At 41.3% G+C, this 19,788-nt stretch overlaps 1 protein-coding gene and 2 long non-coding RNA genes across 6 annotated transcripts in view; 1 reads left to right on the top strand and 2 right to left on the bottom strand.

Annotated features, from left to right (window-relative positions):
* Nucleotides 1–19,788, top strand: part of LOC310673564 — a 349,698-nt gene that overhangs the window by 179,401 nt on the left and 150,509 nt on the right. The window lies entirely within an intron of this gene.
* The window catches only part of RANBP17 (RAN binding protein 17), a 200,268-nt gene that overhangs the window by 76,233 nt on the left and 104,247 nt on the right, over nucleotides 1–19,788 (bottom strand). For all 4 annotated transcript variants that reach the window (XM_083431935.1, XM_083431933.1, XM_083431934.1 and 1 more), the window contains exons 15-19: nucleotides 15,407–15,480; nucleotides 13,845–13,925; nucleotides 5,095–5,158; nucleotides 4,887–4,995; nucleotides 1,775–1,878 (exon numbers count right to left, since the gene is read on the bottom strand). In XM_083431935.1, coding sequence (XP_083288061.1) covers nucleotides 1,775–1,878; nucleotides 4,887–4,995; nucleotides 5,095–5,158; nucleotides 13,845–13,925; nucleotides 15,407–15,480 — 432 coding nt within the window. The remainder of the gene's footprint in view (nucleotides 1–1,774; nucleotides 1,879–4,886; nucleotides 4,996–5,094; nucleotides 5,159–13,844; nucleotides 13,926–15,406; nucleotides 15,481–19,788) is intronic.
* LOC310673584 lies at nucleotides 14,457–15,024 on the bottom strand. The gene is made up of 2 exons (XR_014509138.1): nucleotides 14,578–15,024; nucleotides 14,457–14,540 (listed from the first exon to the last, which is right to left on the bottom strand). It is a non-coding gene; the product is annotated as an uncharacterized lncRNA (long non-coding RNA).

Raw genomic sequence — 19,788 nt, 5'->3', positions numbered from 1 at the left:
GCATCCAGTTCTCCAGATCTGTTTGCGTTTTCTGGAAGAGCCGAGGAGAGGGAAGAACAGCAATGGCACCACGAAGTTTCCCACCACATTTTAAAATGCTAAGGAAAAATTATTGATAAGAGCTTCTGCAAATATTACACAGTGTAGCTGAAATAGCCACTCTAGAGTGCACGGTTAACTGTTTGTTCATAATAGTAGAAGGCAATCTATTTAATGTAATGCTATGCTAATGTGCTTCGTTCCACTTAGCAAGTCTCCCCCCACCCTCTAAAATATACTGTTGTTTTGACACAAACAGCTTGCTACACTTAAGGATTTTACTAATAAAACATAATGTTGTGCTAGATAATATGACTGTTGCCACAGCTGAACTGACTTGTCAAATCAATCCTAATATGGCTCCCACAGGCACATAAAAACCTTATTTAGCTATCAGTTATCCTAATCACTTTGTTCGGTTTAAGAACGCAATACTTCAAGACCAGTTCCTATTTATACATATATGCCCAGCCATTTAATAAACTCCTGATTTATATATTAAATTCTTGTTTGGAAGAGATGTTCTAAATATACAGTGTTTCCATCCCGTTTATTCCTATACCTTTGTAGGTCTACACACACCTAATAAATAAATACATAAAGAAACAGAAAAGCTCATCCACACAAAAAATGAAAGTAGTTAATAAACAACAGGCCAAAATTCCAGAAGTATAAGTTATTGAACAGTCAGGGTGAAATCCAACATTAATCATGCTCAGAGCAGAGTCCAACATTAATCATGCTCAGAGCAGAGTCACTGATATCAATGAACTTAAGTCCACTGGTTTCATTCAGTCCACTGTGTATGACTAATGTTGTGCATCACCCACTGAAAAACAGAGAGTGGAGCTAAATGTAATGCTGATCATAAGGCTGTCACTAAAACAGCAACCCTATATCTACTTCCTATCTCCCACTGATTAAAGGGAAAGTGTGAGATGGCGTCATGTTTTCATCACTGCCACTCAGGGGAGGATGGCAAGGGAGGCAAGCACGCAATATAATGACATCATATCACACACTTCCCTTATGAAATGACATAGGGAAAGACAAGGGAACTAGGTGTGGGGTTTGTAGGTTTTTAATGGAAACTCCACAAACAGCCTAGTTTCACCAGTAATGCAAAATTCTCAGGGAAAATTCAACGCAACGGTGCAATTTTGCTTCTCCTAGTTTAGGATTATCAAGGCCTTTTGTTCTTCTACTTCAGCATTCCTCAGAGCCTAGGAATAAGCTCAGCCCCACATGGGGATTGATCCAGATAAGGAAGTAGGGCACCTTGCATGCAGGGATGGGGCAGGGAGGTATCAAAAAAGAGGAACGAGCGGAGAACCAATTCTACTTCTACCTAATCTTCCAACTTGTTTGCTCATTATGCCAGTCTCTGTTTCATCTTCCTCTGGAAACAAATCTCATGCCTTGCCCCTTCATGTAGGGGAGAGTAGATTCATATCCCCAGAGGCTTAAAAATGAAGAGTTCACATATGGACCTTCAAAGGGAAACATCACATAAATTAAAGCAGAGCTGAGAAAAAGGCAACCAGCCAAATTGAATCTTTCTGTTTTTAAGGGCAGAATTACTTTCACACTTAATTTCCATCAATTTAAGTCAATGGGCCTTAGTGTGATTTTTTTTTTTTTTTTGGCTGGATGATGTCTCCCCACACATCTCTCTACCCTGCGATCTCCCTATTGGTTTATGAGAAATAAGATTTCCCACTTCAAAACAACTTACCTTGGCTTCCTCTTGTTTAAAACTATTGTTAAATATCTGAGCTAAAGTTTCAAATGAAACTGTCAGGGGAAGCATGAAGTTTTCAAATTCATCTTCATCTTCACCTATGGAAAAAAGGAAGAAAGGCAAGGGTTAAATGCCAGGAAAAGAACAATGAAGTCCAGGAGGCCTACAACAAGGACTCCTAATATACAAAACTTGCTAAAGGCCGCTGAAAAGCGATAGGTCTTCAAAAGGCCTGCCAAGCCTACAAAGCGATGGAGTTCCATTGTTGCCGAGTCAATGAAAAGGCTCTGTTAAGGGTGCCCACCAACCTAATTATCTTCACAGGTGGACACCTAAGTAAGTCTTCCAACACTGATTTCAGTAAATGGACAGGTTGGCATGAGTGCAGGTGGTTACTCAAGTATCCTGGGCCCAATCTGCTCAGGGCTTTTAATGTTACAGCTTTTAATGTTTAATCCACATTTCTTCACAGCTTCACGTCTTAACTGTAAGATGTAGTCTAGGAGACCACTCCAGAGCAGGGCCCTTGGGATGACTGACACTCATAGGACCCTACTAGTGTTAGTTACTCAGTTGTTCAGATAGGGTAAGCCTGTGTGTAGGGCTATACGCATGCACACACAAATCTGATTGGGGGCCCAAACTGGCACTCAATCCGCCCCAGGTCTGAATCCTGAATCTATTATTTCCTGCACTGCCTGCTGCGAATGGCAACACCACACCAAGGCTTCAGAGCAGGGTTTTGCCCAGCCAATATTATTTAATCTGTAGTTAAATCCAGCTTCCCTCATACTGTGTTGCATTGTACTCTTGAGTACTGATTTTCCACTGTTATGCAAGAAATGGAAACACAAAACTCATAGGGCATTTTGATATCATATCAAGAACTATAGCTGCCTATTATTCCAGTTAACATGTTAATTCTCCCACTTGACACTGCTGATGTCTATATATTCTAATTATCTGTCTTCTTCTTATTTCTTTTCGATTTCTATATACCGGCTTTAGCACGCATCCCTCTCCTCATCACTTTCAGAATTCCCCCAAGGACTCTCTGGACTACTCCACTTGAGCAAACATGGGATGGAATTTGATGAAACAGGATCACACTTATTTGAAAGAATATACATCCCTTTGGATACATTCTGCACAATCAAATTTGAATGTGTGTACACGGGTGGCGCTGTGGGTTAAACCACAGAGCCTAGGACTTGTTGATCAGAAGGTCGACAGTTCAAATCCCCGCCACAGGATCAGCTCCCGTTGCTCAGTCCCTGCTCCTGCCAACCTAGGAGTTCAAAAGCACGTCAAAGTGCAAGTAGATAAATAGGTCTACCTCCGGCGAGAAGGTAAATGGCATTTCCGTGCGCTGCTCTGGTTTGCCAGAAGCGGCTTAGTCATGCTGGCTACATGACCCAGAAGTTATACGCCGGCTCCCTCGGCCAATAAAGTGAGATGAGCGCCACAACCCCTTTACCTTTACCTTATAATGAGATCCAAGGCTTTTTGATCTGCTGAAGCCCCATGCCTCATGAGGTGTATCCAGGTATCTCATCCTGAGGCCACCTCATAGGCTGTGGCTCAAAAATACATGTCCCTCATAACACACTCAGCTACATCAAGTCATTGTTACTGACATGTGTGACAGATACTATGTTGGATTTGTTGTATTACGCTGTCATGGAAACAGGCAGCCTGGGGATGGGGGATGTAGATGTCACCCTTATGATCAGATCATTACATCACAAAGGGTGTACATTTTCATGACACAGTCTCTGATGGGAGGCAGAAGAGAGATGAGATGCACAGGCCAAAGGATGGGTCAGACTTGGAGACTGAAAATTCCAATGGGTTTACAGAATGCTCTGGGAGATTAATTTTACTTATGCCTATAGGTGACCAGTTGAAGAAGTTACTACAGCTGCTAAGTGTTCTCTCATTCCAAATCCTAAATAGACCTTCCTTCGGTGGATGGATTACAGAAGGCTGTTGAGGCATGGGAGACAATATAGCAAAGTGGTGCAATTTTTGTGCTTAGTTGGACCAAACAGGTAATTGAACCCATTTAAAAGGCTACAATTAGTGGTAGCGAAGAAGAGTTTCTTCTCAGCTTAGACAGCACTGTGTTATGGGGTTTGTTGGGTCCACATTTTGCACACAAACAGAAACTGAGTAATCCACCATCTTCTGAGATGCATTAGCAAGATAGTGATTTTTATTCAGTCTAGCTATTTTTAAGACATAATCTGAGTCACTGATGTTAATGATCACTTTCAGTTTATTTCTTCCTCTAGATGCTATGGCATTTTAAACTTTTTTTCAAAAAATCCCAATGAGATTCGGGATTTTCAAGGTGCCAGGATATAGCAATATAACTTTAAGGACTGTATAGATAGTTTACAGGTGTATTTTGCCTATTCTAGTTTGAATCTGGCGAGGGAGCTTCTTACTTTGCAGAGGAATCTTGTAAGTCTGGAAAGAAAGTAGCATTAACTTAAAATACTGAATCATCTTTGGGACAATCTAAAGCCAGTGGAAATAAAAAGAAAGTACATTCCAAATCTGTCTTTTTGCTCCTGGCATAGAATCCTAGAAGAGAAAGTAGGTTCTTCAGTGAAACAGGGATAGGTCCCATGTCCAAAGATCACACTCTTATAATTTAGCTGACCAATCTAAAATATGCTTATTCAGAAATTAATTCTTCTAAGACTTATTTCCTAATAAGAAACATTAGCCTTGAAATGAAAGCCCATAGGTAAATAAAATGAACTGGATCCAAAGAACCTGAATTTTTAGTACATTCTATAGCAAATTTCATCCTGATTCTGGCACAAGCAGTCATGCAGACTTAATGCAACCAGAAAAACCATGTTGAATTTAGTTTCACCTTTCTTGCACATGATGAGGAAAACAATCCTTCTGTGGGCAGATTAGGTCTCAAAGTGGTCATAACATGTTTTAATAACATGTCTGGCATAGTGTTCTTTTGATTTAAAAACAAATATCAATATTGCCAGGAACTGATTATTAGACCATAGACAATGTATTTGGGAGACGTTTCTAACTTCAGGAAGGGAGTGAAGGAATACAATGAAATATTTCTTACCTAGATCTACCATGAGAAGGCGTGTGAGTGCAGTATAGAATCTGGTTCTGCATCTAAGGTCACTCAAACCATAATTATCATTTACCCCCAAGAAAGGAAAGTGTTTACTCTGGTGGAAAAATGAAGAACAGATTTAAAAACAGTCAACACCATTCATTATTTTATGTTAACAACTTTTAAAATATTGAAGCTAATTCGAGAGACCTACCGTATGATTCTGCAGCATGAACTTCACAGCATCTATTTTCACAAGCTTTTTAAGGAGAATATAAGTGTTTGAAATTAAGGGAAACAACAGTATGCAATTCATATGCTGATAACACAAAACCTAACTTTTTAATGCTTATGGTCTTCAGAGACCCCATATCGGTAGCTTTACAGAGTATTAGAACATACAGATTTCAAAAATTAGGCTTTTTATTTTAAAAAAAATGCAAAGAAAGTAATAATTAATACATAATATTACTAAGCAGAAGAGCGGGGAAATTGTTAAAACTATCAACAGTCATAGTGTTCTTAATTTTTTTAGAAGACAAGTAGGAAATGTATGATACTTGTCAGGACATCCCAAGGCCAATTCTTTCATCTTTTACAGCAGTCGTCTCTCACAGCAGATGGGAGAATGGGGTGACAAATTAAGGTAGACCTTGTCACCAATCCTCAACAGGTGAGTGTGGCGTTCGTATGGAGCCCCTGGTTGTCTCATGGACTATTGACCCATACACCACTAATCGGCTGCCACCAACCAGGTCCTCCCTGGTAAAATCACTTCAGTCTCAGTAAGATCTCAATTAATAAAGAAGAGTGTATTTTATTTCAGACACAAACAAAACTTCCAAACGTTGTTGCTCTTTACTTTCTTAGTCTTATTTTCCTCTCTCTATCTCTTGTACCTCCCCACACTCAAGAACCCACGGCCCTAACTGTCTCTCTATTACCAGCTGCCTTTCCCAACCAGCCAACCCACCAAATCCAACCAACTACCCACCAACAACTCCCAACGAACTCCTCCCAGAACTGGTTTTATAGTCCCACTGACTCCACCCCCCTAGATCCTGACTGGGCAACCTGTTTAACTATTTACCTCCAGCACTCTCTCTTAACGTCACAGTGAGCAGCTCTGTCAGAACAGACAGTGCTGGTCCTCTGTGGTGTGTATATTGGGGAAGAGGGTGGGATTTTCTCATGCATTAGAACTGGCACGCAACTTGCTGCTACATATGGATCAAGGTTTTGAGTTCAACATCTCATCTATCACAGTTCTGATTAAAATATTTTCTCTGTTTAAAATGGTCAAGACAGGAAGGGTAGGAGCCACAAATAAATACTGACATTATCCTGTATCATTCTTTTACTCTAGGACAACCTTCTCCAATCTGGTGCCCTCCACATTCCAACTCCCATAGTCTCAGCCAGCATGACTATAGGTCAAGGATAATGCATTTGTAGGTCAAAACATCTCAAGGGCAGCAGGTTGACGGAGGCTGTATAAGGAAAGAAACAACTGAAGTGGTACCTTGGTTCTTGAATGGCTTAGTTGTCGAACAAATCGGCTCCCAAACGGCGCAAACTCAGAAGTAAGTGTTCTGGTAGACGAACGGTTTTTGGAAACCGAACATCCGATATGGCTTCCGATTGAGTGCAGAAAGCTCTTGCAGCCAATCGGAAGCCAAACCTTGGTTTCCAAATGGTTTCAGGAGTTGAATGGACTCCCGGAACGGATTAAGTTCGAGAACCAAGGCACCACTGTGTCTCTGCATCAGTTAGATATAGTGTGGCACTGAATATTCAACACAGCAAAATCGTCAAAAGTTTGAAAATACTGTATTTTTCCGTGTATAAGACTATATCCCCCCCCCCAAATTTATAAGTTTAAAGTTGGGGGTTGTCTTATACACGGAATGTTGCAATTAATTATTTCTTAATTTGGGGCTCCAAAAATCGAGGTCTTCTTATACACGGAAAAATACGGCATTACCCTTTCCTCCCAACACCTTGCATTCACAGTCAAATATAGTTAAAGAACTTTATATAGCTATGAAACTAGTGTACACATATCTATCTTATTGGCTGAAAGTACAGTGGTACCTCGCGTTACATACACTTCAGGTTACATACGCTTCAGGTTACAGACTCCGCTAACCCAGAAATAGTACCTCAGGTTAAGAACTTTGCTTCAGGATGAGAACAGAAATCGTGCTCCGGTGGCGCGGCAGCAGCGGGAGGCCCCATTTGCTAAAGTGGTGCTTCAGGTTAAGAACAGTTTCAGGTTAAGAACGGACCTCCAGAACGAATTAAGTACTTAACCCGAGTTAGGTAAAGGTAAAGGTACCCCTGCCCGTACGGGCCAGTCTTGACAGACTCTAGGGTTGTGCGCTCATCTCACTCTAGAGGCCGGGGGCCAGCGCTGTCCGCAGACACTTCCGGGTCACGTGGCCATAGTGACGAAGCTGCTCCGGTGAACCGGCACCAGAGCAGCACACGGAAACGCCGTTTACCTTCCCGTTATAAAGCGGTACCTATTTATCTACTTGCACTTTGACGTGCTTTCAAACTGCTAGTTGGGCAGGAGCTGGGACCGAACGACGGGAGCGCACCCCGCCACGGGGATTCGAACCGCCGACCATACGATCGGCAAGTCCTAGGCGCTGAGGTTTTACCCACAGCGCCACCCGCATCCCTAACCCGAGGTACCGCTGTACTAAAGAGAGGGTATAGGAAAAGAGTTTAAATTATATAAGCAACCTGGAAGTTATTCAAATTGGGGTCTCTATTTAAAAATTTGTTTTCTTTAATCCTAACATTTTAAAAGTCAGAACTCTTGGCACGCGTACCTCCACTACTGCAACAGGACTTCTGTTTTTTCTCCTCCCCCCTGTGCATCACCCAAAAAACTGTTTTGGAGCATGCTCCAGCCCTCTGGAGTTAATTTTGAGGGTGTGCAGGTAGGTGGAAATGATAGGAAAGGAAAAGGCAGCCCCATTGGCTACGTGGAAGTCAAGTGAGCCAAAGAAGCCACAGAATTGGATATGGCCTCTAAAGTTTACATCAGCAGTCTTCAGCATTTAATGGACCTAGGACCCACATCTTGGTCCTATCTGTAACCTCTTAAATTTTTGACTACAGGTAACTCGCAACTTATGTGCATTTAACTTGTTCACATTCAGGAACACATTTGGCAATATATATATAATAAAGCTGGACCATAAAGAAGGCAGATCACCGAAGAATGGATGCTTTTGAATTATGGTGCTGGAGGAGACTCTTGAAAGTCCCATGGACTGCAAGAAGATCAAACCTCTCCATTCTTATGGAAATCAGCCCTGAGTGCTCACTGGAAGGACAGATCCTGAAGCTGAGGCTCCAAGACTTTGGGTACCTCATGAGAAGAAAAGATTCCCTGGAAAAGACCCTGATGTTGGGAAAGATGGAGGGCACAAGGAGAAGGGGACGACAGAGGACGAGATGGTTGGACAGTCTTCTCGAAGCTACCAGCATGAGTTTGACCAAACTGCGGGAGGCAGTGGAAGACAGGAGTGCCTGGTGTGCTCTGGTCCATAGGGTCACGAAGAGTCGGACACGACTAAACGACTAAACAACAACAACATATAATAAAAGGTGGCAATCTCACCTGCCATTGAACCCAATGTGTTTTGACTATACACAATTTTGGCTTTAGGCCAAAATCTCTATACCTAGAATGTAACCCCAGTGTAAACTGAGAGTTGCCTATATTTTAATCACAATCCAGTATAGAAACAAGCATGTTTAAATACACTTGCATCAATGGACTTGGCAGTAATTTTTATCTTTACTACATTTGTCCAGATTTTTCCTTCTTTCTCTATTGCCCAATGATAGTTTACTGCAATGCTTCTGCAACCAAGTCTATTCCAACTCTATGATTCTATTATTCTAAGCCAGCTTAGATCTAGATACAAACAAACAGTAGATTCATCAGCTGAAGACGAACATTTTAAATAATCCACTTCCTAGGCTATGTTTTAACAGTTACATGTAGAGACTTTTAGGTAACTTGCTTGATTACTTCAAGTGACTGTTTTATGTTGTGAAGTCTTTTTGCAGGGGTTTTCTTTGAAACCAAAAGAAAGACTTTAATACCTGCAATCACAGTGTAAGTAGGAAGAAGAACAATCAGATACCTGAAAGACACTTTGTGGTCAGTGCCTTCACAAAATAACCATGAGTGCATGAGTGTGTGTGTGTGTGTGTTAAAGTTAATTATGAGAAAACAACCGAGGATGCATGAGGGAGTACCATGACTACACTGACAGAAAGGAAACACTAACACATTCCATTATGTAAATGAATTCAAAGCTATTCCGTGACTGATCAGCTAGAAGGGACATAATGATTTATAATTCAAATAACTGAGCCTTAAAATCAAATTGGGCTAATATATTTCTAAATATGCAAGCCTGGAATAATTGTTAAAATAATGCAAAACAAGACAGCAACACAAATCATTTGTTGCCTCTTGTTGCTTAAAATACTCCCTATATATATTTTTGCTCTTTTGTCTAATCCTTTCTAAAATTGTGATTTTTTTTTAAAAACTGTTATAGAATCTCTGAAGAAATAAATAACCCTTATGCATAATAAAAGATAAGTACCAATTTCAAGGAACATGTAGCGCTTGATTCTGAATGAAAATTATATGCATATGAATGAATTAAGCAATGGGCAGGCATTTAAATTAAACTAATTATTTTTTAGCCTTTCAAATTAATCACAATTTAATGTACCCTGTGTACTGAAAATGGGCCCCCTGGATGTGGTCTCTAAAAAACATGATGCTTCTCAACAAAGTTATATATAATGAAAGCCTAATCCTCAACCAACCACAGTGACTTAATCCTTATCAGAATGAGAAGGGCTTGTCTGAAGTGAGCTTGAACATCACAGCCACTGAGTTGCTCTGACAAACTAATGCATTGTTAAAAGGTTAAAGTTTGCAATACCAGGAAGTATTTATAAACACTTCATATGTAAGAAATAAGAAGTACTTCAGTATTGTTCTTTAAAAGCTGAGCCAATAGATTTAAAAGAGGAAAAAATGTATGTATCGTTAAAAGCCAAAATGACCAGCAAAATTGGGTTGTACATCATTTTCCAACAAAAAGGAAAAACAGCTTCGACAGGTGTAATTTATCATTTTTCTGATTTAATACCAAAGAAATATATTAAAATAATAAAAAGAATCCTGAAATCCTCAAAATTTGTTGTGATAAATAGCCCTCCCTGCCTTTATTACATTATGCCTACTAACAGAAATATTGCATGGTGGATTTTGCCAGACAAGGACGATTATTTTCCAATAAAAAGTTGCATATTAAATTCCAGCACAAAAGTGGGTGTCTTAATACTTCTGAATTCTTTTTTCATTTGCCAAAGAACACAATTTTAAACTTAACTAATACTAACACATAAGAATAAAGTGAAACAGCATTTAGGTTAGCTCTATCATGCTACATTCATTTTAACTGGAAAAAGAAACAAATCACAGAAGTTCGAGTCAAATTACATTTAATGAAGTTTATTTATTCAAAACGTTGTTTATTTCAATGTTGCCAATTAAAAAAAAAGTTAACTAGCAAAGTTAATGCTGATTTTATATGCTCTTTTCATCGTGTACCCCCATTCATCGATATAGCAAAATTACCTACCAAGCAAGAGCGTTTTACAAAGTTCGTTTGGGGAATAATAATATCAGGGGAAAAGAAGAGTAGAACACTGAGTATTATTGGACCCTGGTTTGGAATGAAAAAGTGCATCAATTTCTATGAGATTTTTTAATAACAGATACAGTGGTACCTTGGTTCTCGAACCGAATCCATTCCAGGAGTACGTTCGACTCCTGAAACCATTTGAAAACCAAGGCGTGGCTTCCGATTGGCTGCAAGAGCTTTCTGCACTCAATCGGAAGCAGTATCGGATGTTCTGTTTCCAAAAAACGTTCGCCTACCGGAACACTTACTTCTGAGTTTGCACCGTTCGGGAGCCATTTGTTCGACAACTAAGCCGTTCGAGAACCAAGGTACCACTGTATAAGCAACAAGGGGAACATATACCAAGCCATGCCATTGGACACCTAGCCCAGTACTGCCTTAGAGGTTCTTTCCAGTCTGGTTGAAAGAAGGAACCAGGTTTGAACCTAAAACCCTCTTTATCAAAAGCATGTGCTTTACCCACTGAACTATGATGCCTCCCCAGTTTATTGTCCAATGCTGCTATATGCCACTGAATCAGATAAAGAGATGAAAAAAAACATATCCAAAGGCCAAGGATTCTTAAACACAGGAGATATTTAACTGTTTTGATATTTACCTGAAGCCCAGTTGCAACAATGCAATTCATTTCTTCTTTTAAAAAAAGATTCATACATTTTATGTATCTTTTAAATTACAGTGGTACCTCAGGTTAAGTACTTAATTCGTTCTGGAGGTCTGTTCTTAACCTGAAGCACCACTTTAGCTAATGGGGCCTCCTGCTGCCACTGTGCCGCTGGATCCCAATTTCTGTTCTTATCCTGAAGCAAAGTTCTTAACCTGAAGCACTATTTCTGGGTTAGCGGAGTGTGTAACCTGAAGCGTATGTAACCTGAAGCGTATGTAACCCAAGGTACCACTGTATATTATAAATTAAAGACAGTTTAAAAAAATGATAGCAAGAACAAAACTGAAACAAGCATATATATTTTTTTTAAAAAATCTGAATCTCCACTTAATCAAAAGAAAACCAGAACCAAAATACTAAGATATAAGTATCAGAAGCAGGACCATTCTGCAATCTAATCTGAGTATAATATTGGCAATGAGCAGATGTGAACTGCACAGGTGAAAAACCATTAAAAGCTCAGTAGTACAGAACCTTTTGGACTTGACATCTATTATGAATTAGTATTAGCGCATAGCAGGCAAGGTTCTTTCTCTGAGCACTCACAGGCCTATTTTCTTGTGGAAGAAAGGTTAACTTGCAGATCTTAAAGCAGCATATACAGTGGACCCTCCGGATACGAATTAAATTCGTGCCGGGGGTCCATATTTAACCTGAAAAGTTCATAACTCAAGGCGCTGCTTCTGCGCACGAACACGGCACTACAGAGCGCTACTGCGCATGCGGGGCGAAAACCGGAATTATACACTCCGGGTTTGCCGCATTTGCAACCTGAAAGTTATGTATCCAGAGCGGTACGTAACTTGAGTAAAGGTAAAGGGACCCCTGACCATTAGGTCCAGTCGTGACCGACTCTGGGGTTGCTGCACTCATCTCGCTTTATTGGCCGAGGGAGCCGGCGTACAGCTTCCAGGTTAAGCTGCTTCTGGCGAACCAGAGCAGAGCACAGAAACGCCGTTTACCTTCCCGCCGGAGCGGTACCTATTTATCTACTTGCACTTTGACGTGTTTTCGAACTGCTAGGTTGGCAGGAGCAGGGACCGAGCAACAGGAGCTCACCCCGTCGCAGGGATTCGAACCGCCGACCTTCTGATCGGCAAGTCCTAGGCTCTGTGGTTTAACCCACAGTGCCACCCGTGTCCCAACGTAACTCGAGGGTCCACCGTAAAGGAGTAAGCATTTGTTAAAGCTTGTTTGTTTCAGAGAGTGGAAGAAACAAGCAATTTCTGCTATAAAAGAAATGGAGAAGAAAACAAAGGTGGAAAGGCAGATTGGAAGAACATGCAGATGCAATTGGGGGGTGGGGAATAGGAAGGAGAGCAAAACAGATATTCACACAACTATTTTGAAGATGTCAGATTGATCTGGGCCCAGCACAACACAGTGTGCCACCCAAGGTGGGTCACTGTCGCCATTGCTTTTCCCATTGCACCATCTTTTTCCCCAACCTTCACCCCTACTACTTTCCCCCCTCCTGCCTACCAGCTCCTCCTCCTCCAATCTGGGGTCATCCTCACCTCTCAATGGCAAAGGACAAGGAGAAAGGTGGTGACTGAGATGAACACAGAGTGTTCTTGCACCACAACTGCTTTGCGGCAACCGCTTGAAGTTTAAAGTTCTCTGCGTAGACTAGGAACAGAAGCACCAATGAAAGAAGTTCATTACCTTTTATTACTTAAAGACTGATTATCTTCATATCTTAACAAAGCTATTTAAAGTAGAATTTCGTGTTGACCTTTAGTTTATTGAACAATAAGGTACTGAAAGAAATCATCGAGGAAAAACAATCATTTTTACCCTTTTAACATTTTAGCAATGCAATACAATAACCTCTTCTCTTCCGTCTTTGTCACATACAAGTGACACTTCCGTTTACACACAAACACACACACACACACACACACACAGGCAAACATAAAATACCCAAACATACATTCACACCAGATCATGTTAACCAGCTCATTAAACTAGAAGTACAATCAGCTGAATGCTCAGTTGACCCTAACCTTGAGTTCCACAGCAGACGTTGGCACTGGGCTGATGATGGGAGGAAGTGTAAAAGACCATGTGCTCTCCAAGAAGTCTAACTCACAGGACCAGTGAGCTGCTGAACATTCAAGAGCATTCAATTAACGTCGGGCTCTGAAACAAGCACAGAGGATTCTGGCCATCTCACCAATCACTGCCCGATTCCAATTGCCATAGCTGTTACCCTTTCATGGAAGCCATCAGGAGCAGGATTGAAGGAGACAATAAACCTATTTTGGTTTTATATCAAAATCACAGCTTTACTGACCAATAAAACTGGACAGGAAACAGAACTTTTAGATTAATCTGAAAGGAAGATTACGTGCAAAATAAGCAAGATGTCATTTTCAAAATGGACTATTCACAGAAAGGGCTATACTTAATTACTATTTCAGTATCAACTATTCCCAAGAGTATCAACAAGTAAAAAAGTAAATATGAAAATGGTGCACATTCTACCATCTTCTAAACTACCCAGTGGTTAGGATTCATGATATACAGTTAAAAGGATATCCAACTGAAAGGTCATTTAGAAACTGAAGAGTTCTTGAAATCACAGGCTCACATCGCCCCCAGTATTTAAGATTTGTAACACTAGAATTAAAAAAAGAAAAAGTTTTACAAATGTATCTTCTAACCAGACATACACATGTACAATATTAATTCCATGGGACTTATTCCCAGAGAACTGTATTCATCCCAGTTTGCAGCAATCTATACTTTGTTCTTGCCTTCAAACTCAAATTGAGCTCTACTCTGAACCATCAGCCACCAGCCTGCTTAAAAATAACTTAGTTGGTGGTATGAAGGCAAGAATTGGATTTTTCATCCCAGTTACAAGGTTGTCCTTCTTTCTCATGGCTCACTTATTATTCTCTCCAGAGAAGAATTTGGACCATTGTTTCAAACAACTATCTAGAGAGTCAAGATTTGCTGAATAGTTTCCCCAGTGTATTATGCAACGTATTATATAATGTAGCATAAAAAGGGAAATACAAATTGAGCAAGGCTGCCTTCAGACTTTAATCAAAACGTGAAAACAACAGAAGACAGTTGCTAACTGATAATTGTGGTTCGAGGACCCGATCCCCGCAAAGTGGAATGAATACACAAGGACACGTGATATAAGGTTAATGGGCAAGAAAAGGCCACAACTTTATTGATTACAGCAAGTGAAAAGGTATTGGCTTAGGCATTGGATTACGTCAGCTGACTCCACCCCCTCAGAGAGGGGTGAGTCTAAAACAAGGGGGGTTTATTCACCAGTAGGTGGAGCCTGTTGATGCTAATCCAACTATAGGCTCTCCCCTGATGTCACCGAGGGTCGTGCCATGGCCTCCCGCCAAGCAGGCATCAGACAGAATACACGACCGCCAGATTCCTTTAACGGAATACCCAAAAATTGAAGGCATAGGCGATGGCCACACCTAGCCCTTCAACACACCACAACACATTATTCCAATGCCTAACCGCCACCCGAGCCCAAAAAGGCTTGCCGCCAATACCCTCAGAGCTGTAACCAATCCCTAATGCTGCTGCTGACGCTATCTAACCAAATGTCATTCCCCTGGTCTGAGAGATGAACCCCGTCATTCCGATACAAGGCCTGGTCGCCAATCCAGATACGGTCATGAGAAATGACTCGGCCATTCATAAAGTGCACCCAACGGGCTATTGCCCGATTTAAGAGTTTCCTGGTGACCAGACGACAAAGAGTGAGGCTGAGGAGGGGCTGGCGCCGCAGCATTTAGGCTGCTGTACACGCCCCCTCGGAGGCACCTGGTTGGGTGCCTGCCGATGGGCGTGGGCGCCAGCCAGGTGAGTGGGAGGCAGGGGGCTAACGCCCCCTGCTAGAGGCGGAGCTCGGCTCCCGCCCACAACCACTCCCCTCTCTTCCAGGAGGAGAGTCTTAACAGAAAAAAGGGTGGTGGCGACAGTAAAAAGCCACATTAATTGCATTCATATGTCACATCTCAAAATTTTTAAATTAAGGCATTAACTATTAGCAGCATTTGCATTAATGTTTATATTAGGGGGCAAGACAAAAACCACAAGAGAAGGTATTTCAAACTCACATTTTTGCCATAAATGTTTCTAGAACTTGGTTGTCATCTGTTATTCCCAAAACTTCTGACATTCGAGCATAAACCTGGAAAAAAACAATTCAACAGTGAAATCTTAATAGCTTACTGTACTATGATTTTTTTAAAAATGTATTGTTCTGAAGAGAGATCACTTTCTTTGGTAGCAGGAACCAGCAAGTTGGGTGTTGGTTTTGAAATTCAGTTCTGTTGTGACTATGAGGCTGAAAATATGGGCAAACTATATTTCTCCTTGCATCCTCCTCCTCCTATTCTATAATCCAGGCTTCCTCAACCTTGGCCCTCCAGATGTTTTTGGCCTACAACTCCCATGATCCCTAGCTAGCAGGACCAGTTGTCAAGGATGGTGCAAATTGTAGTCTCAAAACATCTGTAGGGCTGAGGTTGAGGAAGCCTGCTTGCATTATATAGTTAAGAAAGAAAGACTGTCTCAAGCAACTTGTGATGACTAAGCAGACTGAAATAGATGGGTGATAGCTACAAATCCTGAAGCTGAGACTCCAATACTTGGCCACCTCATGAGAAGAGAAGACTCCCTGGAAAAGACCCTAATGTTGGGAAAGATGGTGGGCACAAGGAGAAGGGGACGACAGAGGACGAGATGGTGGGACAGTGTTCTCGAAGCTACCAGCATGAGTTTGACCAAACTGCGGGAGGCAGTGGAAGACAGGAGTCCCTGGCGTGCTCTGGTCCATGGGGTCACAGAGAGTCGGACATGACTAAACAACAATAAGCTACAAATGATGCTGGAAGGAGGGGTTGGGTGAGAAAATTGCTATGAAAGAACCACCTCAAACCCCAGAACCCAAAGCCACCCACCTTCTCCCAGGAAAATGCAGCCAGTTAGGAAGTTCCCTTCTCCTATCCTAGGCCTTTTCACTGCTTCTTCTTCCTGCTTGACCTTGGTTTTGCTTGACGGCCAACCCTGACAGTTTCAAATTGCTCTGGACCACCAGACTCACAGCAATCCATGGCTATTTTAATCCAACTCGGGCAATGCCTGGATTCCCCCAGATAAGAATGATTCAGTCCAGGAGCTGGACTTTGGCTGAATCCGCTTCACAGACCTACTGCCAACTATATTCTCAAATTCTGAATCCATCCATATGTCAAAAAGCTACGGTGACTAATATTTTTAGTTTCTTGCATTTGTCCTAAATTATTTATTATTACTAGGGATGAATGCTACTATTTTATTATTTGTATGAGGAAGCAATTTGAGACCCCCATAAAAAATCTCATAAGGCAGGGGTCAGCAAACTTTTTCAGCAGGGGGCCAGTCCACTGTCCCGCAGACCTTATGGGGGGCCAGACAATATTTTTTGGAGGGGGGGGGGAATGAGCGAATTCCTATGCCCCACAAATAACCCAGAGATGCATTTTAAATAAAAGCACACATTCTACTCATGTAAAAACACCAGGCAGGCCCCCAAAATAACCCAGAGATACATATTAAATAAAAGGACACATTCTACTCATGTAAATACACGCTGATTCCCGGACCGTCACGGGCCAGATTGAAAAGGCGATTGGGCCGGATCTGGCTCCCAGGCCTTAGTTTGCCTACCCACGCCATAAAGTTTTATATTAGAATAGAAAAGAGTGTTTTAACAAGCGCTCGGCAGAAAGAAGATGGTATTCTACTGTACATATATGTTCATATTTATCACATTTACTGTGATAAAAATCCTTGCTTTTCTGGGTGATTAGGTGATGGCTATAATCACCAGGTTATAGCTATTAAAGAACAGCAAAAATCAGATTCAGAGAAAGCACAGATCTACCTAGTACATGATAGGATTATGAAGGGTTGCCCAATTTTAGTTATTTCTCTGTGGAATGTGGACGGACGGGCCATTGGGTTTTAAGGTATTTCTTAGGATTACATTTAACAAATTTATTTTCAGAAGCACAGCTCTTTTTTTGGTAAATAAACATTTAATAGTTATATCACACAACACATGCACATAGTAAAAGTTATAAATTAGGGATTAATTCTACGTACTTCACTATGCAAAGGACACTTTATTTTTATTAGTGGATTGGTTTCTATTTATGTAGAATCATTATTACTACTACAGCCAGTGTGGTGTAGTGGTTTAGAGCGGTAGACTCCTAATCTGGGGAACCGGGTTCGTGTCCGCTCCTCCACATGCAGCTGCTGGGTGACCTTGGGCCAGTCACACTTCTCAGCCCCACTCACCTCACAGAGTGTTTGTTGTGGGGGAGGAAGGGAAAGGAGAATGTTAGCCGCTTTGAGACTCCTTAAAGGGAGTGAAAGGCGGGATATCAAATCCAAACTCTTCTTCTACTACTACTACTTGCAGTAGTAGTACTACTAGTAGTACCATTACTAGCAGTAGTAGTAGTATTAGCCATAGCTCCAGGGGGAAAGCTTCAGGGAGAAAGCCATAGCCTTTCCCCCTGAAGGGACACAAGGCAGCTTACAGATTAAAAACATAAATAACATAGAAGAATCAATCATTAAATACTATTAAACATTAATAAAATTAAAGTTAAACACATACATAAAATCTGTTTAGAACATACCAATAATCACAATGGCATGCAGACATGCAAGTTTTGGAGAAACACATATTTAAGAATAAAGGAGAAAGTAAAGTTAGGTATATTTTGAATTCCTTAGACTTTCCAGCTGATTAAACCAGAACCACCTACTATTCCTATGTTTACACTAGAGCACTGATACATATGTGCTTCAATTTTTCTGTATGTGTTTTAATCAGTAACTCCGAAATCTATCTCAACGTTTTTCAAAATCTCAACGAATTTTTCATTTACCAGCCAAGCAGCCTTATATACACAGCAGAGGCAAAGAACAGCCAGGCAGGAGGTGAAATCGGGGCCTTCAATCTCCAGATCCTGCCCCCATACCAGAAAGCCACTTTCAGCTTGGCGAAGAAAGTAAGTTTTCCTTTTCCTTTCCCACCTCCTGGAGCTGTTGATTCTTCCTGAACTGCAAGTTCATTTTCATTTTCAACACAGCATTTTCGTGCAAAACAGCAGTTTAAATTTTTTAGAAATGGATCACAAACATGACTTCGCTTGTGAAATAGTCACGCTGCATCCTTTCCTTTGGGCGGATGGAAGCGAAATGGCTAGGTTGAGCTCAGGTGAGGAGCAAATGGAATAATAAAAATAATAATAATAATTTATTATTTGTACCCCGCCCATCTGGCTGGGTTTCCCCAGCCACTCTGGGCGGCTTCCACAAAGACCAAAAATACACTAAGATGTCACACATTAAAAACTTCCCTGAACAGGGCTGCCTTGAGATGTCTTCTGAATGTCAGGTAGTTGTTTATCTCTTTGACATCTGATGGGAGGGCGTTCCACAGGGCAATGCCACTACTGAGAAGGCCCTCTGCCTGGTTCCCTGTAGCTTTGCTTCTCGCAATGAGGGAACCGCCAGAAGGCCCTCAGCGCTGGACCTCAGTGTCCGGGCAGAACGATGGGGGTGGAGACGCTCCTTCAGGTATACTGGGCCAAGGCCGTTTAGGGCTTTAAAGGTCAACACCAACACTTTGAATTGTGCTCGGAAACGTACTGGGAGCCAGTGTAGGTCTTTCAAGACCGGAGTTATGTGGTCCAGATGGCCATCCCAGTCACCAGTCTAGCTGCCGCATTCTGGATTAGTTGTAGTTTCTGGGTCACCTTCAAAGGTAGCCCCAAGTAGAGCGCATTGCAGTAGTCTAAGCGGGAGATAACTAGAGCAGGGAATCAGGGAATGTGGCAATAGGTGGAAAGGATGTTGTGTGGATGCCACTCACAAGAATGACACACAGCAGATTTACATCCTCATTAAACTCCTGTGTGGACAAGCCCTAGACGTTGCAGACAATAATATTTCAGGATTCTTTAACAAACTTAGATTTCAACATTTTGCACAAGGCGTATGAATATTTATAATTTGTATGAAAACGAAAATAAAAATATACGAGAAAGATAGGAAGCTGTGTGCTATGTGGTAGCATTTTGTTCTCTTGTCAATTAACATTCAGATCATGGCTTAACAAATGAAACACTGGGAGAGATGTCAAATTTAACAAAGAACACTCCTTTAATCCACCGTTTCCTTGCTGCTTTCGCTACTCCTTTTATCATGCATTCGCTATGATTCCTATTATCCCATCAAGATCTATGTCAACACTTATCCCTGGAGATGTCCCTCAACTACTAGAATCTGACAGCTAAGCTTTGGTACTAAACAGGATCATTACCTCTTAAATCTACTTATCTGAACCACTGAATAAGTAAATTGAAAAGCTCATTAACAGCAACAATCTAATTTGTTTTCACATGTGACAGGGTCATTTTAAATAGCTGTGTGGGTA

This window comes from Podarcis tiliguerta, assembly GCF_965153285.1.
Source record: "Podarcis tiliguerta genome assembly, chromosome: 3".
Taxonomy (NCBI): Eukaryota; Metazoa; Chordata; class Lepidosauria; order Squamata; family Lacertidae; genus Podarcis; species Podarcis tiliguerta.
Note: the sequence above shows the minus strand (reverse complement) of the source record. Positions and strands in the feature narration are given on the sequence as shown.